The sequence below is a fragment of the Odontomachus brunneus genome, unplaced genomic scaffold (genome assembly GCF_010583005.1).
Source record: "Odontomachus brunneus isolate Ranch 3 - 2012 unplaced genomic scaffold, Obru_v1 Obru_scaffold_058, whole genome shotgun sequence".
Taxonomy (NCBI): Eukaryota; Metazoa; Arthropoda; class Insecta; order Hymenoptera; family Formicidae; genus Odontomachus; species Odontomachus brunneus.
This window is the reverse complement of record NW_022639508.1, coordinates 658523-680389: the sequence shown is the minus strand read 5'-3', so window position 1 is coordinate 680389 and position 21867 is coordinate 658523. Positions and strand designations below refer to the sequence as shown.

Sequence of the window (21867 nt, the reverse complement as noted above, 5' to 3'; positions counted from 1 at the left end):
TTATATATGCACAGTTATAGACAATTTCTTAGATTAATATATATTAATATATTCTAACATATCATAATTGATTAGATTTTCGATATAATAAGTGAGCTACGAAATTTCATAGAAAAAAATTACATGCAAACACCGCATTTGTTTAGTGGCGAAGTTATTCCTCTAGTCCTTTTTGAACGTGTCTTGTCGGGATCTAAGAAGGCGCAAAAAATGTCATAGTTTTCTCTTTTCATATTTATTTGAAATAAATTATTTATGGCGACAATATAACTCTTTTAACGCGCTAATTAACACTTTTGTTAGCTCTTTTGTATTTAATGTACAAATAAAATTATCTTTAACGTTGCAAATAGCTGGAATCTCTCGATTTGAATGTCTCGCGACTTCTTTGCAATATCTTAAAGTGGAACTAACAAATCTGAGCAATATTTTTCGTCTTGTTTACTTGTCGGAAACTTCAAAAAGAAGAAAAAAGAATATAACTTTTGAGTTTCGCAGCTAAAAGGTTAATACTACACATTAACATCTTGCAATATTGATGTCATATATAATCAGAATGTTTAAAACGGATGGAAACGAAGTTGCGAATGTAATAACAATATCATTAAATATGTTAACTACAGTCACGAAACAACGAAGAAACCGATAAAATAAAATATTTCAGCAATAATAATACTGGCTAAAAACGGGTTAATAACCATAATCGGGATGTTCCCATGATTGAAGTTTTTTTAGATTACGTCTAGAACCACTTGTGTGTACATTAACATTTACATATGATTTCGAGGAAAATTAAGAATAAATCAAGAAAAGGATCAATGGTGCGAATATAGTGTTGTGGAATCAAAAGAACCAGCTATTACTTGGAAAAATCGATGTAGACTAATTTGTAATTGATTTTTCATAAACAAAAGTGTCAAGATGATAGCTTGTATGTACATTGTAAGTGATAAAAAATTAATTATAAATGGATTTTGATGGATTTTGTAATAAAAGTTGAGAATTAGTTACAGATATATCTAACGTTAAAGACCAGAGACTTATAAGAAACATTGACCTCTTACGTTAAAGAAAAATAAAATTTAAGTTAGTCGAACAATTCATAAGTATCAGGTGATACACTAAATTTGAGTATAGTAATAAATGATCGTATCGTTTCTTTGATTGTTCCGCAGGTTTATCACGCTGTTTTATACGTTATTTTTAATGAATTCGTAACGAATTCGTATTATTGGAAAAAAAAATCGTACAGACGTAAAAAAAGTCAATGATCCGGATGAAGACCGGAATTCCCCGAAAATCCATATGCTAATTTTCATCCAGTATTTCTATTCATTACGCAAGGCCATGTATAATTCATCGCCGAGAAGCGCGTATACAACAAGGTCACAATGAACCTGCGGTTCGTCCTACGTGCGAGTGAACAGAATCATTCGTAATTTCTATCGATTTTTCCTTATTTATCGAAGTAACCGATCATTGTGCTATGTTCGGTCATTATATAAAGACATGCGACGCTTGGCTTCTTTATCGTTAACGTCATTGTTTAACTTCTGACATTCCAGTTTTTAACTATGAATGTTTGAAGAGCTCGTAAATGTCGTACTTCAGTATCTAAGTGCAAGTCATTATGGAAATACAATGCGACCTTCTCGCGTCGTATTGTATTTCCTTGCAGTCGTGTGAAGGCTACGACTGCAAGGAAAACGAGTCGAAGGGTTCGTGAAAGTTGACGAATAACGCCTGAAGATAAGAGCGAACGAACGTGAGGAAGTAGATATAATTAATTCGGCAATTCGATTTCGAGATCGGAATTCTTATCGAGTCACTGGATGGGTTCAATGTCAAACGTGAGGAAACGAGTTCTCGGTTGCACAAACGCGAGACAAGGGAAAGAGATGTCGAGGCGGGGGCGGACGAACGCACCACCACTTCTGACAGGAAAGAAAAATGTCTTACAACGTCTTTCCGAAGAATTTGGTACGAATTTCCGATGGTAGGGAGCGGCCATCCGATCCTGTCGTATAAAAGTCTTTGGAGCCGCTGCTTTGGGTAGAGTTCGAAAACGTGATCTCGACAAGGTACGTAGCACAACGTAAACAGCAGTGCCGCGATCAGGGCGAGTACAGAAATGTAACTCACGTCTCTCGACTTTGCAAGACTCGTGAAACAAAGTGAAACACAAAGTTGAAGTAAAGCGAATTCTGACAGTTTACTCTAGTGGAGGAGGATTTTTTTTATTTCAATATAAAATTCAAAGTTAATTTATAAATTCAGGTCGGATTAGATTTGTTTCGTTCATTTAGTCGCATATTTTTATTCGATACGCGATAAGCTGTAAAAGAGCATGAGTTCCATTTCTTCCGCCTTTTTCTCTACAATCAGATGTGTAACATGTTTAAAATATAGTAACCGAGACTTATGCAATCATCATTTTGAATAATCGATCCTTGACTTATTATCTAAAATCTAGATTAAATACGTCAGGCATAATCAAGGTCATGTTACGTAGGTTTGCTGCTAGGTCTCGAATTTCGCTCTTTAAGTTCGATAATATTTCACAATACTCTCGATATCATTGCATACATTAGACCGATGGAGATGTTATGTTTATCGCTTGTGTTTTATCTTTAGATGCAGACAAGGTACATCATAGTGCTGGTTGCCATGCTGGCCATAGTCTACGGCCAGTATAGTCAGTCGGAGCAGCAAAGTCCACAGAAGTTGTTGCTAGCGCCCAAAAGTGAAACCGCTGTTGCCACGGCCGACTCAGCTAATGAGCAAACGCGTACCAAGAGAGCACCCATTCTTCTAGGAAAGGCTCTCGTGGGTGGTGCTCTCCTCGGTAAAGGACTCATCGGCGCTGGAGCTCTGGGCGTCGGTGCTCTGGGTGTCGGTGCTCTAGGTGCCGGTGTTCTCGGCGCTGGATTGTACAAGTCCGGGTAGTAAGTAACGCTTCCTGATGAGATCTGTCAAATTTTTGCGAATACAACATGTTCTTCGTGTTTCTGACGACACGCTCAATTTAAGTCTTATGTTCTTCTTTTGGGGGGATACGACGTCATTTAAAATTTAAATCTTCTAGTAATATATCGAACCTGGAACTCGTAAGTGTCGCGTTATCGCACAAAGTTGCACCTGAAACAAATTTTATGAATGACGGATCTTTACTACATTTTTACGCGGGATTCTTTGATATTGAAAACAACGTATTAAAATTGGTGCCGAACGAGAGTGTAAATCGGCGAAAAGAGTTTATACGTCTTTCCCGGGCTACTATTGCTGGAGTCTGTGTTGTCATTGTCGTTAGTCCAATTTTCGCAACGCTAATTAAACCTTGTCGCGTCGGGAGTTTGCTAAAGACGTTATACCGGAGATGTCGATGGTTTCGGTGAAACGACGATTTTCTTTTTTCAGTTACGGCGGAGGTTATGGAGGCTACGGAGGATATCCCTATCATTATCACAACCATTATCACAACTATCCTCAATATGGCTATGGTTATCCGGGTTACAGTTACGGCTACGGCTATGGCGGCTATGGCGGCTATGGTGGCTATGGCGGTTATTACGGATAGATTTACCAATTCTAATTAAACATTAAGAGTGAGTTCAATAATAGTTCTTTTCATTTTTCTGAAAAATATCATACAAAGTAGTAAGATATATCTGTACGTGGAAAGAGAACGGGGGTTGATGTCTATTCATTTCAATTTCTATTCATAGAAAACTTTGGAATATATTTTCTCTTAAAGTGCAGAAACATAGGTACAGATATATCACAAGTGTTTCAGTTCTAGATTCACAAATCTTTTAAATTGATGTTAAAAAGAACACGATGATGTTTACGTTGAATTCATCTAATGTAGTGACTAATGTATTTTTTTTTTGCAGATTTCGTTGATGAATGGAACTGTCTGCTGTATAATCGGTACCTGTAATTTAGATGATCGTTATTTATTAATAATAACCGCTACGTCGTTTTTACAGGATACCTCTTCGTATCGCCAATTTGGATTAGTTATAACTTGTATCTATAACAATTTGATACATTCTGTAAAAAATATTAAATTTTTAATAAATATAGAATAAAACCAGAATTGCACATTTATGATTTTATTTTTAAATGCCCAGTAGATCTAATGTTGCCAGTTTATATTGTCGTGTTTGCGTATTTCTGATGAGAACAATGTTCGATTTTTTGTTAATCATTTCGACTAACGAGGGCAAGACAACATAGCCTATCCCGATACCTTTTGCACGAACTAACGAAAAGTCTCCCGCTGTTATATATCCCATTACTTCTCTATCACAGGAATAGCGAACTTTCGTGCACTTCGGTAGATACAATTTCGACATTTTCTCCGATTGCTCAGATATAATCTTAGATAATGCGTTGTTCGAATCTACACTCTTGTCTAGAATTTCAGTAGATTGCTCCAGTAACTTAGATACGTTACCTTCCGGCAATTTCTTCTGTCGAATTCTTTGCCGTCTTAATCGTTTTAACAATAATAAATGATTTTTTCGTGATACTTTACGCGTCGCCTCGTTTGAATCAACGTGACACTGCTCTTCAGGCCCAATCCAGCGCTTATCGCTTTCCAATTTCTTTAAGTCTTCGGACGTCGGTATGCATATTATCGCGAAATCATTCGGCACTCCTTTCATCATAGACACTTTAACACATACTAAACAGTTCTTATGCTTATCTAAATCCTGGAGATCGATTTGGGTAGTTTGGACATATGGACACTTTGTATTATTATTTTTGGTAGGAGATCGAAGACGAATGCCGGCTTGCAGAAACAGCAGAAACGCGCGATCTCTCAAAACATAAAAATCTTCAGTGCCTGACCACTCCTTTATCAATATCTTCCAATCACAGAAAAAAGGACTAGTAATTCCAAGTTTGATAAAATTGACTCTTCTATTCGGTGGATAACGGAAATATTTCTTAGTTAATTCTTCCTTCCTAGTCAATGCTTCTTCCATATACGCAGGACTGTCAGGATCATTGACATCAGGTGTGTTTGGGTTCAAACTTTCGAAGGCTATGAATCTTGATTCTCGAAGAGCACCTACTCTTACACATTGTTGTACAAGTGCTAGCCAAATCGGCATTGCCCAGCCAGCTGGTATTATAATGTCAATACCAGAGTCTACAAATGCTAAAAAGAAAACATTTTACATACACTTTATTATAGTTCTTTTATATGTTATTAAAGCACAGTTATATTTTTATTTTATACCTTCTTTGTAACTTCCAGGCCTGGGAACAAGAAGTATAGGTATTTTCGCCATAATACCTTCATTGTAATATTTATCATTTGCTACACCAGGTACAAGACATTTACTTCTGAGCATATTAAATTCGCTCGTTGACAAGCAAGTATCACTGACAATATGACGTATTTGTGTATCCCAAATTGGAGTATAATTTAAATTAGTTGGTGACATTAAGGTAAACTGAAAAAAGGTCATTTCTTTTTTACGTTCCATTTTCTTTTCATGTAAGTAGAAACGTGGGTCTAGAACAGTCAGTCCTATAACACTTTCAGGCAAATTTATTGTTTCTTCAGACGTCTTTAATTCTTCCCATAATTTTTTCTGGACCTTAAAGGCTTCCCTATTCTCTTTGTGTTTATAGTATTCAATATGCCATGTTTTGTTATGAAGTTGTTGTTGTATACTCAAAATTTTAGAATCTGTTTTATCTTCTGCATTAACTTCATTAATTACTATTTCCTTTACAGATTGCAGAACATCATTGTCTATTGATTCCTTACTTATGTTTAACTTTATATTGTTTAATGACTCATCTTGTTCCTCTGTAGCAGTGGAATTCATTTCTTGTAAAAGGTCTGACTCAGTTAAGGATGGTACTTGTAGTGCATATGTTAATACTTTTAGAGTCAATGGCCCATAAAGTCGAAATCTATTTAATGCATTCCTCAAAATCATCATTTTACAACCGGCGTCATTTATGTATAAATATTTTAGGCTGTGTGTAACGTCAGTTACATCTTCTTCAGCATCGCTTTCTTTGAACTTGAAACTCGACGTAATTTCGTTAAGGAAATCAATGTAAAAAGCAGGATGTACCCAGATCCAAATGGTTCTGATATTTGACTCTTTTGGTCTCCAAAGAAAATGCACATTACCAATAGGAAATTGTGGATAACCGTTTTTTCTAAAAAACATCAGAGTGCCTTCGTTACGTCCGTTCATATATTTGATCGATATAAAAGATAAGCCAAATGGTTTACAATGTGTCTTCAAAGTTGTTTTCAACAAATTTTCCTCTCCATTTATCTCTATGCAAGTATAATAAGAGATATCTTGCAGTAGACAGTGTTCTGTTGCAGCTCGATAATTAGCTCTAAAGCACTTGTCGTTTGGATGATCCGCGATTCTATATCCCCATCTATCAACCATATGAAAGCGTTTTGCATGCCAAATGTGAGTTTCCAACCAATGTTTTTTAAGCTGCCTCCGATTGTATTTAGAAAGTAGATTGGATGGTCTCCTACGATGTTTTCGAGAAGGTCGCTTGCTCTTTGGTGGTAAACCTGACTTTGCCATTTGATTTAAATGAGCTTCTCGCAACTTACGTGGCAGTCTTTTAACGTTGTGAGACATGGCACGTCTGCGCATATATACAGGAAGCTTTTGAAATATCAACTTTGTCATTTCAGGATTTTCTGCAAGTTACAGAAGCACAAACATTCAATATTGTATATTCATGTTTAGTCATGTAGAATTTAAGAACTATTAATGTTTTTGCAATTCCATAAAAAGAAATTGACTAAAAGTTGCTAAAGAAATTAATATTTAAGAGGAATCATAATTGACAAATTATGTAGAATATTAGTTAAAACGGATATAATGATGTACCTATTGAATATGTCATAGAAGAAATTTCACTGGCTCGTGCAGCAACCACTTTCATAATAGATACTTCATGTGGTAATGATTGGGAGCCTCCCAAAAATGCGTCGAATTGTTTCTTTTCTGCCATCGCTCTTATTTTCTGTAAACATATCAAATTAATTTTACTTAACCTTTTGCACGTAATTTGTATTCTGGGTTATTGCTTTTTCTTGCACACACACACACATATATATATATATATATATATATATATATATATATATTTAATATAATATATATATTTAATATAATATAATATATATATTTAAAATATATTTACACAATTATTATTTATATTACCGTTGCAGAGAGAGCGTGGAATAACTACTTGTAAATAAACTTATCTAACTTATTGATAACCTAACCTAGATTTTGGCAGTCGTATAGTAGCGATGGTAGCGCATAAAGTTGCGTTCATATGCACGCATGTACGGAACGCTTTTCTTTTCAAGTAGTATAACTCAATGACGGATTGGCCAAATTCTCTTTCTATTTCCAAATATTAGGATTCAACATTATATACATGAAGTCTTTCTGTTTTTAAATAATATATACATATACATTAAGAGAGAAAAGGAAAAAGATGCACGTATATTTATTCATAATTTAGATAGACGATAAATGGAGCAGTGTGAAAAAATAAAGTGTAAAATGTACAATTGAACACACCTCTCCGATCATGTTCTAGTGTGATGCAATAACAAGAACCGGTTGATAGACTTTCGAAAACTCGTGACATAGTAACTAGAAATTTCATAATTATTTTATAAATATTACCATTTCATAATTATTTCATAAATATTACCAACGTGATCAATTGGATAAAAAAAATTCCAGGCATATATAAGCAAGGTTAATTAAGTGACATGTTATTATTAAATGATAAGCAGGATTATTTTTGTGGAGACATTTTTATCATAATACCACGTGCGTTATTCTTTTCTTATGAATTATCACACGAGTGCGATAATTGATGACTGGCTCACTTCGAGAGATTATTTTGTGGAAGATTTCATAGTGTTGTGTCAGTGTAGTTTGAAATCATCTCTCAACGATGAATAAAATAAGTAATATGTCGATGGACATCGATTTGGATGATCCGAGGTTTCGTATTAGACCGTATCAACAAATCATAGCTTCTTGTACTGGTGCATTTATTACATCGGTATTTGGTAAGTTGGTATACTTATGTGCATGTCAGTTGTATAATGAATATTGTTGATTCTTAAGATATTGCACAATTTTTTAGAGTAACTGCATACTTATGAAAATTGTAAGAATATATTCTGTCATGTGATATTTTTAAGTCACATATCACTATTTTAAATATAAAATAAAATTTATAGATACTTATATATTTTCTATTGCTTTCAGTTACTCCTTTAGATGTAGTAAAAATACGTCTTCAAACACAACAGAAAGCAATGCTTTCAAACAAATGTTTTCTGTACTGTAACGGCTTGATGGATCATTTATGTCCTTGCACTAATGGTAAAATGCCTGAGTGGATGAAAAGGAATGGAAAATTCAATGGAACAATAGTATGTATAACAATTAGATGATTGTAATCTGTTATATTTTTAAAATTCTACGATCTAAATTATATTTTGAAACTCTTATTTGCCTCTTCTGTTTCAAGGATGCTTTAATAAAAATAAGTAAAACAGAAGGATTAACATCATTATGGAGTGGATTGAGTCCTACTCTTATTCTAGCTGTCCCTGCTACTATTATATATTTTGTTTCGTATGAACAATTAAGATTATATCTCAAGGTAATTTTAAGAAATACTATATTTTTCTTGTGTGTGTTTTCATTTATTTTAAACTTATTTAACATTTATTAAATTATATCTGATTGGAATATTCTGTATTGTTAATCACGATATTGTAATATGTTTTTTTAGGACACATATAATAAAAAATTTAGGGGAAAGACAATTAATATGGAGCAACCCTTTTGGATTCCCATGGTGGCTGGTGGTACAGCACGAATCTGGGCTGCAACATTAGTGAGTCCTGTAGAGTTGATAAGAACAAAAATGCAGTCGCAGAGGCTGAGTTATTCAGGTAAAGTGAATAATACAAAATGAAATAATAATGAAATTGATAATGAAGCTTTGATAATACTAAATTTGCTTTCTGTGTTTCAGAAATAACACAGGCGTTGAAAACTGTTGTAAAATATAGTGGTATATCTGGGTTATGGATGGGTTTAGGATCGACACTTCTTCGCGATGTCCCATTTAGTGCTATATACTGGTTAAATTATGAATATATAAAGCGAATGTTTTTTACTACACATACACAGAGCGCACAGTACAGCTTTACTTTCAACTTAGCGGCAGGAGCAGTAGCTGGATCAGTATGTATTGTACAAATATATTACAATCTATATATCCTACAAGGTTGTGCTAAATTGAAAATGTCACAATTACAGGTAGCAGCATTTTTTACTATACCATTTGATGTTGTAAAGACACACAAACAAATTGAAATGGGTGAAAAAGAAATTTATTCTGGTAAATATTAACATGTGTTATAGGAAAATAATTAACATAATATATCTTACTAACGATTATAATTTTTTTAGATAAGCCTAGTCGCAGTAGCAATACATGGTCTATAATACAAAAAATTTATCATCAAAATGGATTGAAAGGTTTATTCACAGGATTGACACCACGCTTGGTGAAAGTAGCTCCAGCTTGTGCTATTATGATTGCGACTTTTGAACATGGCAAACGTTTTTTCCAATCGTATAACGCTAACAAAGCTCTCGAATTCGAAGTTGATCATGATATAAAATTATTGCAACACAAATCTAATAGTACAGAATGACATGTCTACCATAGTGAATTATACAAATCTTTAATAAATTTTAATTTAAAATCTAGAGTTTGTATGTTATATTTACTAAGCCCACTCATTGTAGTTCTGCAAAGCAATATTATTTCGCAAATTTCTTAAAAATAGTGATGTTTAAATAATATTTAAGTTTACATATCTTTGGAAATCCATGATATTAAATTAAGACATGTCTCCTGTTCTAAATAAATATAACTAACTATTAACCCTTCCAAGATACCAAGGAGTATCCCAAACAATACATCGAGTATATGATGTCTTCTCAATAATAACCGCGATAAACATACAGAAACAGACCATGCTAATATAGGTGATGCAAATATTAACGAAATAGGCCATATATAAAAAAAGAAATATGTAATAAACACAGCACGAGACGCATGTCCAGATGGAAAGGAATATTTATCAGGACCTATAAAAAATAAATTGTTATCAAGACTGGGTCGTCTTCTTCTTATTATTGCTTTTAGTATGCAAACTAAAAGAATGTCAATTAGCAATCCTGAAAAAATTGTAATAGAAAAGTAGTACTAGTTTTTTATGTATCTCATATCAATATTTTAAGTAATGAAAAGATTATATTTTACATGGTTTACCTATCATAAGGTTAACTTGCATCTGGAATAAGCTTTTGTTATCTAAGATCTGAATAAATATCAGAATAGTTGTGAGCCAAGGTATACCGTGACATGATAACTGAAAAAAGAAGGAATATAAACAATTACAATTAAATAATTTTATTTAATAAACATTATAAATAAATAAATGATTAGGTATACCTCTAGAAATTTATAATGTATTTCCAACTGTCTCAACGGTAGAAATTTTTCTACCAAATTAACAAAAGCATCTGTCAAGTAAGTATCCACTGTCAAGACTGTCCTCAATGATTTACGGATTCGTCTTCCTTCAGACTTAAAAAAATATAATTATTATTTTGTGTCTTTTTATATAGATATAATTTGTATACTAAAAGAGAAAATAAGATAAACTAATAATTAAGAAAATACTGTTAATTTATTTCTATAAAAAGTAATTAACAACTTAAAAATATTGAATAATTATTTTTGTATTAATAAATAATATCAAACATAATATCAAACGTAATAAGAAAAAATTAATAATTACCGTTTCCATATTGTCTCCCAGTTATGGCAGCAACTAACATCCAAAAAAGTCTTTGATGAATCAAATTTTGTACAATATGAAATGATTAATTTCATAACTTTATAAGGAGAAAAACAAAAAATTACAAACAATTGTACAAAGTGTAGTGAAGTGTAGTTCTAAAGAACAGATGTACTATACGATTGCAATACGTCTGTCAAGTGTGTTTTAATGAATTATTGTGATTGGTTGGCTCGATAAGTCGGAATTGTTGTGATATCCATCTAGTACTTTAACGGCCGTGCGCGCCAGTTTGCAGTGAAGAAGTCGTCCGTATCTCTTGCAATTTTAACTCGTCGAAATTGAGTCTCGTGTGTGGATAATGGTTAGAAGCACCGTACGTAAGTGTTGCACTCGTTTGTTGTGATATCATGATGTAGTCATTGAGAGAGAAACGGGTTGCCGATATGTTTCGTTGCGCAGTAGCGGTTAGGAATTCAAATCACAATGATGCACACTGTTGATCTGCCGAAGCTGAGCCCCGTGCATAAATTATCGTTGTGAATGCGAGAAATAGGCATTGTACATTTAGTCGTGGTAAAATATCACATCAAATATATTTGATATGATATATTTCGGCCGGACAAATCATCGGAAATAATACTCTTACACCTGCACTTTTGCACTTTATCGTGTCGTGATAGGTCAGAGTGCAAATCGTTGCTTTTTATGTTTTTGCGTTATCCAAGCGAGACAAATGTGCGAAATAAGCTACTAAGCATGCGGAGCTTTCTCACCTCATAACACATTATTCATATTTCGAGTACTATATCTTTGAATATATTCTTTGTGTACTCTGTAATAAATAAATATTTTATACTTTGTAATAAATTATTCTATAAAAGAGGGTGTTATGGGTCCTTACAAGCGGCGCTAGTGAGTCGAGAATACTCGCACCTCGAGAACACTCGCATTTCGAGAATCGCAATCGTCGTTGTAATGGGCTCACTTCAATTCGGTCTCTTTCGGCACGACCACCGGCACCGCAGGACGCCTCCGGGAAACCGCTTTGTATTTTTTGCGATTTCGATTGGCTGATGCCGATTTTCGTGCGTGGATAATGACTAGAAGTACCACCGGTAAGTGCTGCGTGCATTTATCACAAAATGGTATCACTAAATAGTTGCGGAGAGTAAATATCTCGCGAAACGGGTCGACCGTAATATCGAGCAAAGTTTCATACGTACGTAATGGCGGTTCAAACTTTAAATCACAATGACGCGTAATCTTGATCTGCCAAAGTAGAGTTCTACGCGAATAGTCCTACGTGAGTTAGAATGCGAAAGACAGATTTCGTGCGTTTGTCGTAGTAAAATATCGCGGTAAATAGTGCGGGAAACAGATGTCTTTCCGAATAGATCATGAATATTGACGCAATTCTACACTTTTCTGTGAATCATATTAGAACGGTGGGAAGCGCAAATTATGTTCTTTATATTTACGAGTCGTTGAAACTGAGTCGAGTGTGTAAAACAGAATTACCGCAAGTGTCGCGTATTTGCAGTAGATAGGCGTCGAGAATAAATATCTCTCGAAATAGATCGTCGAGAATGTCGAACGATTGTTGATTTCGAATGATTGTTGACGTAATGGCGGATCGAATTAAAATCGTAGCATTTTACGCTTACAATTCGTCGAAGAAAAATGTCACTCGTGAGAATTGTCGTCGGGAGAGCCGAAAATGCTTTACGCGCATCCGCCATGGAAAAGACAATCGTCGAAAGTGAATATCCTGCGGAGTCGGTTGTCGAAAGTCGGTTGTCGAGGAGAGAATCGCGCGATCGTCACGTAAAGGTCAAATCACACTAGCGATTGATGATTGACGATTGACAATTAAAGATTAGATTTTAACGAATCAACAAGCTTCAGCCTTGGCTTGCTTTGTTCCAATTGGTCAAGTTCCAATCTTCAATCGTCAATCATCTGTCGCCAATCGCTAGTGTGATTTGACCTTAATGGCGGCTCGAACCGAATCGTGACATTTTACATTGTTGGTTTGCCGAAGAAATATTTCGCGCGTAAATTATCACCAGGAGCGTCGAAAATAAGTTCCGCGTGTGAAAATGAATATTTGTGTAGACAATGCCGAGCAACGCGGTGGGATTATTCGTAGATCAACTCGCTGCATTCCACCCTGCATTCACCCTCAATGTACGAAAGGAAAATTTAGTAAGTCGATCAAATGACTATAACATGTAACAAATATACGACCTTTGTATATTAAGTCGTATAATCTATTCTCGAATTAAAATCAAATCTCAAATAGCAGGGTGACATTTTAATGACGTTTATTAAGACGTCACTTAACTTCACTTTGCTACTTGAGATAAGACGTCCGAATATAGTAAATCAGAGCACATTGTCTATAATCTATTATTTTTATAACTTATATTTTAATGTATAATTAAAAAATCTTAATTTTTTCTTGAAGTAAAGTTATATTTAGCAAGATAGTATTACTATTTGACAATTTCTCATGTGGCTGTTAATATTTTTAGTAGATAATATTTTACATAGTGATAATATTTTTACATAGATGTCGATACTGATAAAATTATCGACCATGGAATATATAAATATAAATGTATTATCATGTAATTAATAAACATACATACAAAACAGTGACTGGGTAAATAACAATTATAATAATTGTAAAAAATAATTGCTATTGATAAAATAACTGCAAATGATATTTTCCAAAATTAATTTCTCATTAAAAGAACTTAGTATGTCAGTATTAAAATAGCATATATATTATATTATATTATTAGCATATATATTAAAATAGCATATATAATATTAAAATAGTATATATAATATTAAAATAGCAATATATGTCAATTATCAAAATAGCACTGTAAAAAAGTGATATTTAATTTTTTTTGTATCAGTTAAGAGAAAAGACATTCTTTAAAATCTATAATTTTTATATTTTGATTTTATTGTTTTGATGAGTGTTGGAATGTTGGAATATTAGGATGTTAGGATGCATAACAAATATACTTAGAAAATTCTATTCCATTTTTCGCATCAATATATTTCTTTGATTTAACATGCTTTGTGTAATGACATAGATGTGAAAGAGCGTATCACAGTTTTGAAAACGTTAGTCGCAATATGTATGTCTAATAAAAACATTACATGATTAATACATTCACATCCACATTACATTTCGCGATTTATAACTTTGTACATATCACATGAAAAAGTATGATAATCACAGGAATAAGTGGTTAGAAGGTTCGTTGATACAGAGACACAATCATATCTTCTTATTACGAAAATATGTAAGAAAGAAGTAATAATTATTTTGAAATTATTCATACATACGCAGACTTGCATCTGTATGTTTTGATAAAGCTCATTGTCGTAACTTTCATAGACATTTGACTTACATAAATTTTTTTGACCTGTATGACCACTAATACATCGATAGAGAGTTTCTTACTATTGCAATAAAAATATCGTAAACATTAAGGAAATAATAACAGCTGCAGGAATAAATATATTCGGTCGTTGTACTGTCAGTTCGAGAATGCACATCTATCTGTCCTATTTAATGCACAGAGTGTTTTTTAGAATTAAAGTATACATCAGAATTACACATCTAAAAAAATATCAGTTCTTTTTCACGATTCAATTTTTTATCAAATGTGTATTTTATCTTTAATTCTCTATTCTATTTTCGATTAAATTAATACAAACTTGCTTCTGGTATATACAATTCTAGGACAGTCTGTGCATTAAATATACTTAGTGTAATATACTATTATAATTATAAGATTGATATTGAATTTATTATTCACACATTAACAAATCACCAATCGTCGAGTTAAACTGATCGCGTTGACAACATCGCAATTCTCCGTTTGATTATTACATGATCTTAAAGTACGCGATTAATATGGAAAATAGAGATTGCTGGATTAAGCATACTAGTCCTTGCATGCACCTATATGCAATTCAGCTTTCCACCGTGGCTTGGTAATATTTTGACGTTTGTGTGTTATCGAGTTCTCTTTTCATATTTTCAAAATATCGCGTGGCTAGAAAGCAGAACTTAGTCGATAGCATGATACAAAAAGCGTCGCATAGATAAAGCACTATTAAAGCCGCTATGAAGGGGTAAAATGGAAGATACAATTGTGGATCTGTTTCTCGGTGAAAGACCTTTCGACGTTGCACGAGCGTTAAAAAAGTCATTGCACGTGATCGTTGTGCGTTGCGTATGACCTGTTGACAAAAAAGAAATACCATTATACTCGAGTTAAGTAGTTTATATTAATCCTACAAAGAATACTGCCAAGTGCCCATAGATATTTCGCCTCTTTTTCGAAAACTTTGAATATTCAAATTAATGATACATTAATTTGAAGCTTATGTGGAGTAGGTTAAGAATACAGTCTCGATATTATTCTCATAGTCGTTTGGCAGATAAACAATTCAAAAGATTGCAATTTTAAGTAAACAACCATATTAGCTGTTTGTTGAGATTGCAATTTTTTGGATTGTTTACCTTCAAACGACTACGAGAATAATATCGAGACTTTCTGTTCTTAATCTACTCGACATAAGTATATATGAAGCATGTATAAAATAAGTACAAGGGTATGGATTGACAAGTTATAAAGGATTTAATTTATAATTATTTGTCAAATAATGATAAATAATCATAGGATTCTTTGTAAATACCTACATTTCGACTTGGATATTTCCTCATTCTCGATAAATTCGCCAATTAACATCGACAACATTCTATATAATAAATAATTTTACGCATACTTGAAAACGTGTGTACATCTGGAAAACGTGTCTATATACCTGGAAATATTTAATAAGTAACGTAATACTCGATTACAGACAAGTACGCGATATGCAAGTGTATCAAAATAAAGGACACAAAAGCTACATTATTTCGCGTCATATAACAACCACTGTCGCGCGCCAAACGCGATGATAACAATCAACATTCTCCAAACACATTCCAAACTATCATAGCGGTTAAATCTACTTTCGTGAGTCGCGTATTTTCCGAGTGTTTTCACTACGTTTCGTCATTGTATGACAAGTAGTGTATTTTGATAATTTTAATTTTGTGAATTTATGATTAATTGTTTTTTATCCTATACTTGCATTTATTTCATACAACAAAAAATATTGGTCGACTGAAGGATAATTTCTTTTGTTTTTATTTCATTCTTTTCGGAACTTTTTTAGACTCAGAAAAGCAAACAGGATGTTAAGATAATCGAGTATAGTGAAGAATATCAAGAATAAAATATAAAAATAATTGTATATTGATATAAAATATTTTGAGATGAGCAAATATTAAATAGTAATTTTGAAATGTCCTTTTCTAAAAATAACTCAGAGTGGAAGAAATGGTAGTATAAAATAATAGTTCGTAACATCAATCTTGATGGAATTCATGATTAATTGTAGAACTACAATTTCGGCTCGGATATTAGTATATGTCTTTTAAAGCTTGTAGGTCATGCAAGGACTGTTATGTGAAAACATACCGTTCAATCGAAGAAACGCGCATACTCTGTCACTTGTTGTCACCGATACGGTTGCAAATGATTCGATGAACTGAGATATTACTGGAAAAAAGACGAGAATGAATTAGAAATTGTTTTGCACACAAGACGCGCGAATCGCGCGAACAACTGAATCAGAGCTCTTTATTGCTCTACATATCGTGAACATTTAATAACTATTTTTTTATACAATTATATAAATATGATTCCAAGCAACACAAACATAGATTTGAACTAGAGATAAAAAAGTCACCGTGCGTAGTATCTACGAGTAGTACGATCGTTAGATAAATTGTTAGATAAAATGTGCGAATTGAACGCATATCTTTACCTATTCTCGTGTCGTCTTAATGGCGTCGTATTAGACGGATGCGATGATGAAGAATATTGGTGACGACTCGGGTTTCTTCGTCCGATTCAGCCGATTGACGCCGCGTCAGCCGGTTGGTCGGCGTACCACAAAAAGACGAAGTAGCGGCTTGCTTCGCTTGTGGTGTCGGGAACGAGGAGCGGCGGATAAGCGGAGGCGGACGCGCTCCTGTGGGAGTGGATAATTAAATTTTTCTGTCTTATGTCTGCCCACTAACCGCATTAAAGCGTTATCTCACACCGGTAGCAGTGCCTTCTGCACTGTGTCACGGGCATCTTTCAGTTCTTTTATGATTAAAAAATACAGCTGCAATGAGCAAACTAGATAATTTATTATTCAACTAGATAATTTATTATTCAAAACACGTAGAATTCCTTCCACAGGGACTCTTATAATTATCGCGAGTACTTTTCGTTAATTAAAGATGCAAATTCACAACTGCTTAGTGCAAAATATCGCTACAGGGAAGGGCCGTGGATCTATTATGTATATTGAGAGAAAAGAAAAATAATTAGTTTAAATAAAATTATAGTTATTTTTGGCACCATCCATATATATATATATATATATATTTTTTTTTTATATTAAAGTACATGCATGTAAAATCATTATCACTAACATTATAGTGGAATTTAATAAGGAAATGTTTTTCTCGACAACTTATAGAGAAGTAATAATTTTTCTGTATGATTATAATTACAAATATCAAAACATTTTTCTCAGTGTATAGAAACCAATCAGATATAAATTTCGAATATTCGAGTTGTCAATAGACTGCGCAAGAGAACTTGGAAATTTTTGAAAAATTAATCGCGTGAGGATATATGCTTTCTTTTATAATTTCCTCAATTTTGCATGAACATTTAAAAAGATAATTTTTTTTATTGCGTACTACTCTTACTTTTTTTGTGCTTACCTAACAAACGTAATGCGGAACGGTGCATTCCTTGTATCTCGAAGGACCTTTGACTCCTAATTAATTCTCTTGAAGTGGGACGTCTTAGAGCGGGTAGGTCCACGCCGGAGGAGCATCTCCGAGAAGTAGTCGTGCTTGCCCTAGACGAATCCTTATGCATTTTTGAAAAGAAAAGGTGCAATAGTTTGATGAATGCGTATCTATCCGAGCATCGAGAGACGGCCTAGCTATTAGCTCCGCGAGCGAAGTAGCGCGAAGCCTCTATCCGTCGGTCTCTGCCGAATATCGCAATCAATCTTCGAACGTGGTGCAAAATATCGAGAGTGTATGTATTTCATACGGACAATTAATTTAGATTTGGTAACACGTAGATGCAAAGTGCGGATAGTGGATAACGTGCTCGAGAAATTGTTACACGGAGAAAAATAATTTGCTGGCCCAGCATTTTCTACTAGTCTAGCAAAATTTTTTCATTATTATATGGACAGCAAAAAAATTTGCTAAGAGTACTAATCACTATTTGCTGAATCTACAAATTATTTTGCTGTAAGAACCATGATGGATTTATATAAGCAGTTGCAGTTTTGCTCCGATAGCAAATAAATTTGTGAATGATATATTATTTTGCATTGATAGCAAATTAACATGATTCTTAGGATAAATATATTTAACAAATTTTTTTTATTCTGGCAACTACTTTATTTCTACTCTGATAACGAATAATTTGTAAAATTAGTTACGTCAACTAAATTTTTGTGCTGTCATTACGAACATGCAGTAGCAACGACGATTTTGCTAAAAGAACAAAATTATTTTTCTCCATGTATAAACAGTGCACTTAATTGCATTGCTCGCGTTGGAACTTGGTTATCAGCTTCCATCGAGATGCGCGCGGTGGCAATTTTATTTTCGAACAGTCGACCGTCTAATTAGAGCAATCGCTCGAAATGATATCGAGTTATCTTCAAGAAGATAGAGAACAATGTCTCACCGGCTGAAAAATGACAGTATACGCGTTCTTGAGGACACAAAGTTCCAACGCGCGAGCTTGAAAACTTGGGTAATACGTGGCGCAGTACTTTTTCTCTGGCGAACTCGAAACGTATTCGCAGTACTTCAATGAGAGCAGCTATTACTGATATGAGCAACATCGCCACGAGTATGTGGCCCGCGACCGTGACTGACTTCATTTGGCGCATTTTTAAAATATCTTCAGCGTTTTCTCTCATGAGCTCGTCGATATCCTTCTTAATCTCGCCAAGCTTCCTATTCTTTCTGCTATTCTTTTCCTCTTCGGAATTATCGTCGTTGTCGTCGTCGTCGTCGTCGTCGTCGTCATCGTCGTCGTCGTTGTCGTCATCGTCGTCATCGTCGTCGTCATTGTCGTCATCATCATCATCACTATTCCTATTGTTATCATCATTATCATCGTCGTCGTCGTCGTCGTCTTGCGCATACGTGCAATTTCCATCGTAATCGCTCTGAAAAACGGACACTAGACGATCCTCGTACGGTAGGTTCGGGCAACGTCTCAATTTTCGATGATCCATCGGTATCACAGGCGTCCTCCCCGTGGCGGTTGGGTCGGTGACATTAGTCTCTTCGCCGTCGCGGTCCCGATTGTCGTAATTCGTGTCGAACAACAATCGCAACGGTAGGGACAGTAGCACTCCGAATATCGTCAGTATCAGCAGAATGCTGACGTTGATGCCCATCGACAGTCGCTTCTCGGTCATGTTGGCTGAGTGTCGGCCACCACCACCTTCACCACCACCACCAGCAGCGCGCTGTTGTTTACCTGAGCGCCTTTAATTCGCGGCAATCGTTCTCGCGGATTTCCATGGCAACATGGTGCACATCCGATCGCGTTCTCTCGCCAAGTCGCGCGCGTCGCCCTCCCGGCGCAACGCCACGAATCGCTGATCGCCCCGGATGTACTTTCTAATTGTCGTGTCGGTCGGCCAACACTGTCGGCGCGTCGAGACGCCGGCTTGCGTATTCCTCGTTCGTAACGTCTTCCTCGCCCCGACGCAACTGTTGCGCGTACCGTCGTGCGAGCGGTTCGCAGTGAACCTGGACGTTGGCTGATATTGATTTCCCCAGGTGGACCGAGCACGTACGCGCAAGTCTAGCGCAAGCCTCGTTTGCGCTCGGTGGACACCTTGCATATAACGCCGATAATTAGATTACGCTTATGGGGAACGAGACGTGACGATTTGCACGGAGCTTTGAACATGCCGAAGGACGGCCGAGAATACTCGCGAATAGGTTAGAGATTACTGGGCGGCAGAAAGAGACTCCTCTTCTTAGACTTGTACGTAAGTCGTGGAGGAGAATTGACGGCGTTACCTCGTGACTGATAAAGTTGAGTAATACTGTGCGTTAAATCATAATCATGAAGACGCACGAACGTCGTAATTTCATTCGATTCATTCGTTCTCGAATTAACCGGGCGGAAGTCATAACGCGACTCGCGAGGAAGCTCGAATGCACGTGATCACGTGAAGCAGAATTGGCGCGAAGAGACGGCGGACGGGACTTTCGGTGCGGAGTTAAGTTGTCGGACGCTACGGGTTTCGCTCCTATTGAATGGAAGAGAGCGATGGACGGCACGACGCGCGAGGAGGCAGGCGGCCCTCGAAAAGAGCGAATACCGCAGGTTTCTCTAGCCGCGTGCATACATAAATAATATTAGACAATATCAAATTAAAATTCGCATCTTTCCGCAAGCAACAATGGGTCCCTCGGTGGACCAACAAAGGAAACACCCGCCGAGCCGCGACCGGGCGAGTAGTAGTAGCAGCAGCAGCAGCAGCAGCAGCAACAGCAGCATCGTGGCGGCGGTATTTATAAAAGTAATAAAACAGTCGAACAACAACTCTCGGGAGTGAGCGGCAGCGGGAGAAAGAGAGGCACGAACGGCCACGGGGAGAGAAAGGGCGAGCGAGCGCGATAAGCCGGGAGGTGAAAAGAGGAAGGCAGCGGGTAGAGGAACAGCAAAACAGAGCAAAAGAGAGAGATGAAACACAGGAGAACAGCGACCCGACCCGACCGACCGGTAGCCCAGCCAGCACACGTATATCTTGCTCTGCTACTCCGATTCTTCGAGGTTCTCATTGATGAGCTCTCGTGCCTTCGTGGAAGCGCGTCGCCGGTGCTTTCCGAAGGTACTTTCCGAAAATAGCGACGATTACCCGTCGCGCGTACGAACTAACCAGATCGTTCATTGAGAGAAACGTCGTCACACACGGCTTACGAATAATAATGAGTACATTCACAGACGTTCCCTTTTTCACGTATCACTTCCCGCACGACTAATTAATTTGGCGAACCATCAGGCTACGGATTTCAGTACGTGCGGAGACGATAAAAAGGTATCATCACAGAGCAGCTCGACTTTAGTATTGCGAATATCTAAATAGACGTGTACATATACATGTACATATACATGTGATTATATATAATTAAGTAATTCATCGGGATAATCGGGAAATTATATCGCGACGTCGCGATTATATGTAAGTGATACGATCCCTCTCGTTCAAGTAGCGTGAGTACGCCCGGTTCACTCGGAATTTTCAACGTCTTTATCTTTGGTCGGGACTCGCGCGACTGAGGAGTAGAGATTAAATTTATCATCAAAGTGCCTGTGCCGTGCTCTCTCTACGCATCACAAAGAGAACGGCGTGCTCGTATAGTCTGCGAAAGCCATAATTACCTCGTGCGGCACAATTATTTCGAGAGGAGCTTGCGTAGCGCGCACCTCACCTCACAGGGAATCGATTATCGCATGCACCATGGGCGCGAGGCGCGCTTCGAGGTCATCGATTGAACGATTTTTACGGGTCGGCCGAGAGACGGTGGACGTGGATGGGTAGACTGGTAGGTAAGTTGAGAGCCAGGGTATGTAGAGCAGATGCTGCGCTGGCCGTAGCAGAGTGGTGGCGGGGTGCGTGATTTTTCACCGCCGACAGCTCCTCCTTCGAGAACCGCGCATTCCACCTCTCCCCTTCTTCGGGACCTCTCCACCTTCTTCTTCTTCTTCCTCCTCCTCCTCCTCCTCCTCCTCCTCCTC

At 36.1% G+C, this 21867-nt stretch overlaps 5 protein-coding genes across 10 annotated transcripts; 2 read left to right on the top strand and 3 right to left on the bottom strand.

Annotated features, from left to right (window-relative positions):
- Positions 1 to 1917: 1917 nt before the first annotated feature.
- LOC116845851 (prisilkin-39-like) lies at positions 1918 to 4099 on the top strand. Its single transcript, XM_032819023.1, has 4 exons — positions 1918 to 2081; positions 2635 to 2945; positions 3418 to 3605; positions 3894 to 4099. Exons 2-3 carry the CDS (start codon positions 2635 to 2637, stop codon positions 3575 to 3577), a joined length of 471 nt encoding a protein of 156 aa, XP_032674914.1. The 5' UTR covers positions 1918 to 2081; the 3' UTR covers positions 3578 to 3605; positions 3894 to 4099.
- On the bottom strand, positions 3611 to 7361 carry LOC116845842 (ribonucleases P/MRP protein subunit POP1). Of its 3 annotated transcripts, none has more exons than XM_032818994.1 (4): positions 7233 to 7361; positions 6897 to 7032; positions 5252 to 6703; positions 3611 to 5170 (listed from the first exon to the last, which is right to left on the bottom strand). In XM_032818994.1, exons 2-4 carry the CDS (start codon positions 7018 to 7020, stop codon positions 4122 to 4124), a joined length of 2625 nt encoding a protein of 874 aa, XP_032674885.1. In that variant the 5' UTR covers positions 7021 to 7032; positions 7233 to 7361; the 3' UTR covers positions 3611 to 4121. The 3 variants fall into 3 exon arrangements, with proteins under 3 accessions (XP_032674885.1, XP_032674887.1, XP_032674886.1); XM_032818996.1 differs by having other exon boundaries at positions 7298 to 7345; XM_032818995.1 differs by having other exon boundaries at positions 7213 to 7331.
- Positions 7362 to 7589: 228 nt separating this feature from the next.
- On the top strand, positions 7590 to 9827 carry LOC116845848 (solute carrier family 25 member 40-like). Its single transcript, XM_032819016.1, has 7 exons — positions 7590 to 8104; positions 8307 to 8473; positions 8572 to 8706; positions 8839 to 9001; positions 9085 to 9296; positions 9372 to 9453; positions 9525 to 9827. The coding sequence occupies exons 1-7, from the start codon at positions 7987 to 7989 to the stop codon at positions 9770 to 9772; spliced, it is 1125 nt and encodes a 374-aa protein (XP_032674907.1). The 5' UTR covers positions 7590 to 7986; the 3' UTR covers positions 9773 to 9827.
- Positions 9828 to 9907: 80 nt separating this feature from the next.
- Positions 9908 to 12198, bottom strand: LOC116845850 (phospholipid phosphatase 6-like). Of its 2 annotated transcripts, XM_032819022.1 has the most exons (6): positions 11832 to 12198; positions 11057 to 11762; positions 10928 to 10960; positions 10579 to 10713; positions 10396 to 10495; positions 9908 to 10301 (listed from the first exon to the last, which is right to left on the bottom strand). In XM_032819022.1, exons 3-6 carry the CDS (start codon positions 10934 to 10936, stop codon positions 9931 to 9933), a joined length of 615 nt encoding a protein of 204 aa, XP_032674913.1. In that variant the 5' UTR covers positions 10937 to 10960; positions 11057 to 11762; positions 11832 to 12198; the 3' UTR covers positions 9908 to 9930. The 2 variants fall into 2 exon arrangements, with proteins under 2 accessions (XP_032674913.1, XP_032674912.1); XM_032819021.1 differs by having other exon boundaries at positions 10928 to 11762.
- A 1676-nt stretch (positions 12199 to 13874) lies between these two features.
- LOC116845849 (unconventional prefoldin RPB5 interactor 1-like) lies at positions 13875 to 21488 on the bottom strand. 3 transcript variants are annotated; one of them, XM_032819020.1, is made up of 6 exons: positions 18872 to 21488; positions 17793 to 17943; positions 16838 to 17044; positions 16489 to 16569; positions 15663 to 15787; positions 13875 to 15199 (listed from the first exon to the last, which is right to left on the bottom strand). In XM_032819020.1, exons 1-3 carry the CDS (start codon positions 19526 to 19528, stop codon positions 16854 to 16856), a joined length of 999 nt encoding a protein of 332 aa, XP_032674911.1. In that variant the 5' UTR covers positions 19529 to 21488; the 3' UTR covers positions 13875 to 15199; positions 15663 to 15787; positions 16489 to 16569; positions 16838 to 16853. The 3 variants fall into 3 exon arrangements, with proteins under 3 accessions (XP_032674911.1, XP_032674910.1, XP_032674909.1); XM_032819019.1 differs by lacking the exon at positions 15663 to 15787 and having other exon boundaries at positions 13878 to 15199; positions 18872 to 19953; positions 21008 to 21488; XM_032819018.1 differs by lacking the exon at positions 15663 to 15787 and having other exon boundaries at positions 13878 to 15199.
- Positions 21489 to 21867: the final 379 nt, after the last annotated feature.

Coding starts and splice junctions, on each gene's coding strand:
- LOC116845848 (XM_032819016.1), top strand. CDS start 7,987: ATGAATAAAATAAGTAATATGTCGATGGACATCGATTTGGATGATCCG. Junction 8,707..8,838: donor AATTAAGATTATATCTCAAG/GTAATTTTAAGA, acceptor ATGTTTTTTTAG/GACACATATAATAAAAAATT. Junction 9,002..9,084: donor GCAGAGGCTGAGTTATTCAG/GTAAAGTGAATA, acceptor TCTGTGTTTCAG/AAATAACACAGGCGTTGAAA.
- LOC116845850 (XM_032819021.1), bottom strand. Junction 10,496..10,578: donor TACATTATAAATTTCTAGAG/GTATACCTAATC, acceptor TTCTTTTTTCAG/TTATCATGTCACGGTATACC. Junction 10,302..10,395: donor GCAAGTTAACCTTATGATAG/GTAAACCATGTA, acceptor CAATTTTTTCAG/GATTGCTAATTGACATTCTT.
- LOC116845849 (XM_032819020.1), bottom strand. CDS start 19,528: ATGACCGAGAAGCGACTGTCGATGGGCATCAACGTCAGCATTCTGCTG. Junction 17,944..18,871: donor TCGAGTTCGCCAGAGAAAAA/GTACTGCGCCAC, acceptor AAAATGCATAAG/GATTCGTCTAGGGCAAGCAC. Junction 17,045..17,792: donor TTCCGCATTACGTTTGTTAG/GTAAGCACAAAA, acceptor CCACTCCCACAG/GAGCGCGTCCGCCTCCGCTT.
- LOC116845842 (XM_032818994.1), bottom strand. CDS start 7,020: ATGGCAGAAAAGAAACAATTCGACGCATTTTTGGGAGGCTCCCAATCA. Junction 6,704..6,896: donor TTCTATGACATATTCAATAG/GTACATCATTAT, acceptor TGTAACTTGCAG/AAAATCCTGAAATGACAAAG. Junction 5,171..5,251: donor GCCTGGAAGTTACAAAGAAG/GTATAAAATAAA, acceptor TTTTCTTTTTAG/CATTTGTAGACTCTGGTATT.
- LOC116845851 (XM_032819023.1), top strand. CDS start 2,635: ATGCAGACAAGGTACATCATAGTGCTGGTTGCCATGCTGGCCATAGTC. Junction 2,946..3,417: donor GGATTGTACAAGTCCGGGTA/GTAAGTAACGCT, acceptor TTCTTTTTTCAG/TTACGGCGGAGGTTATGGAG.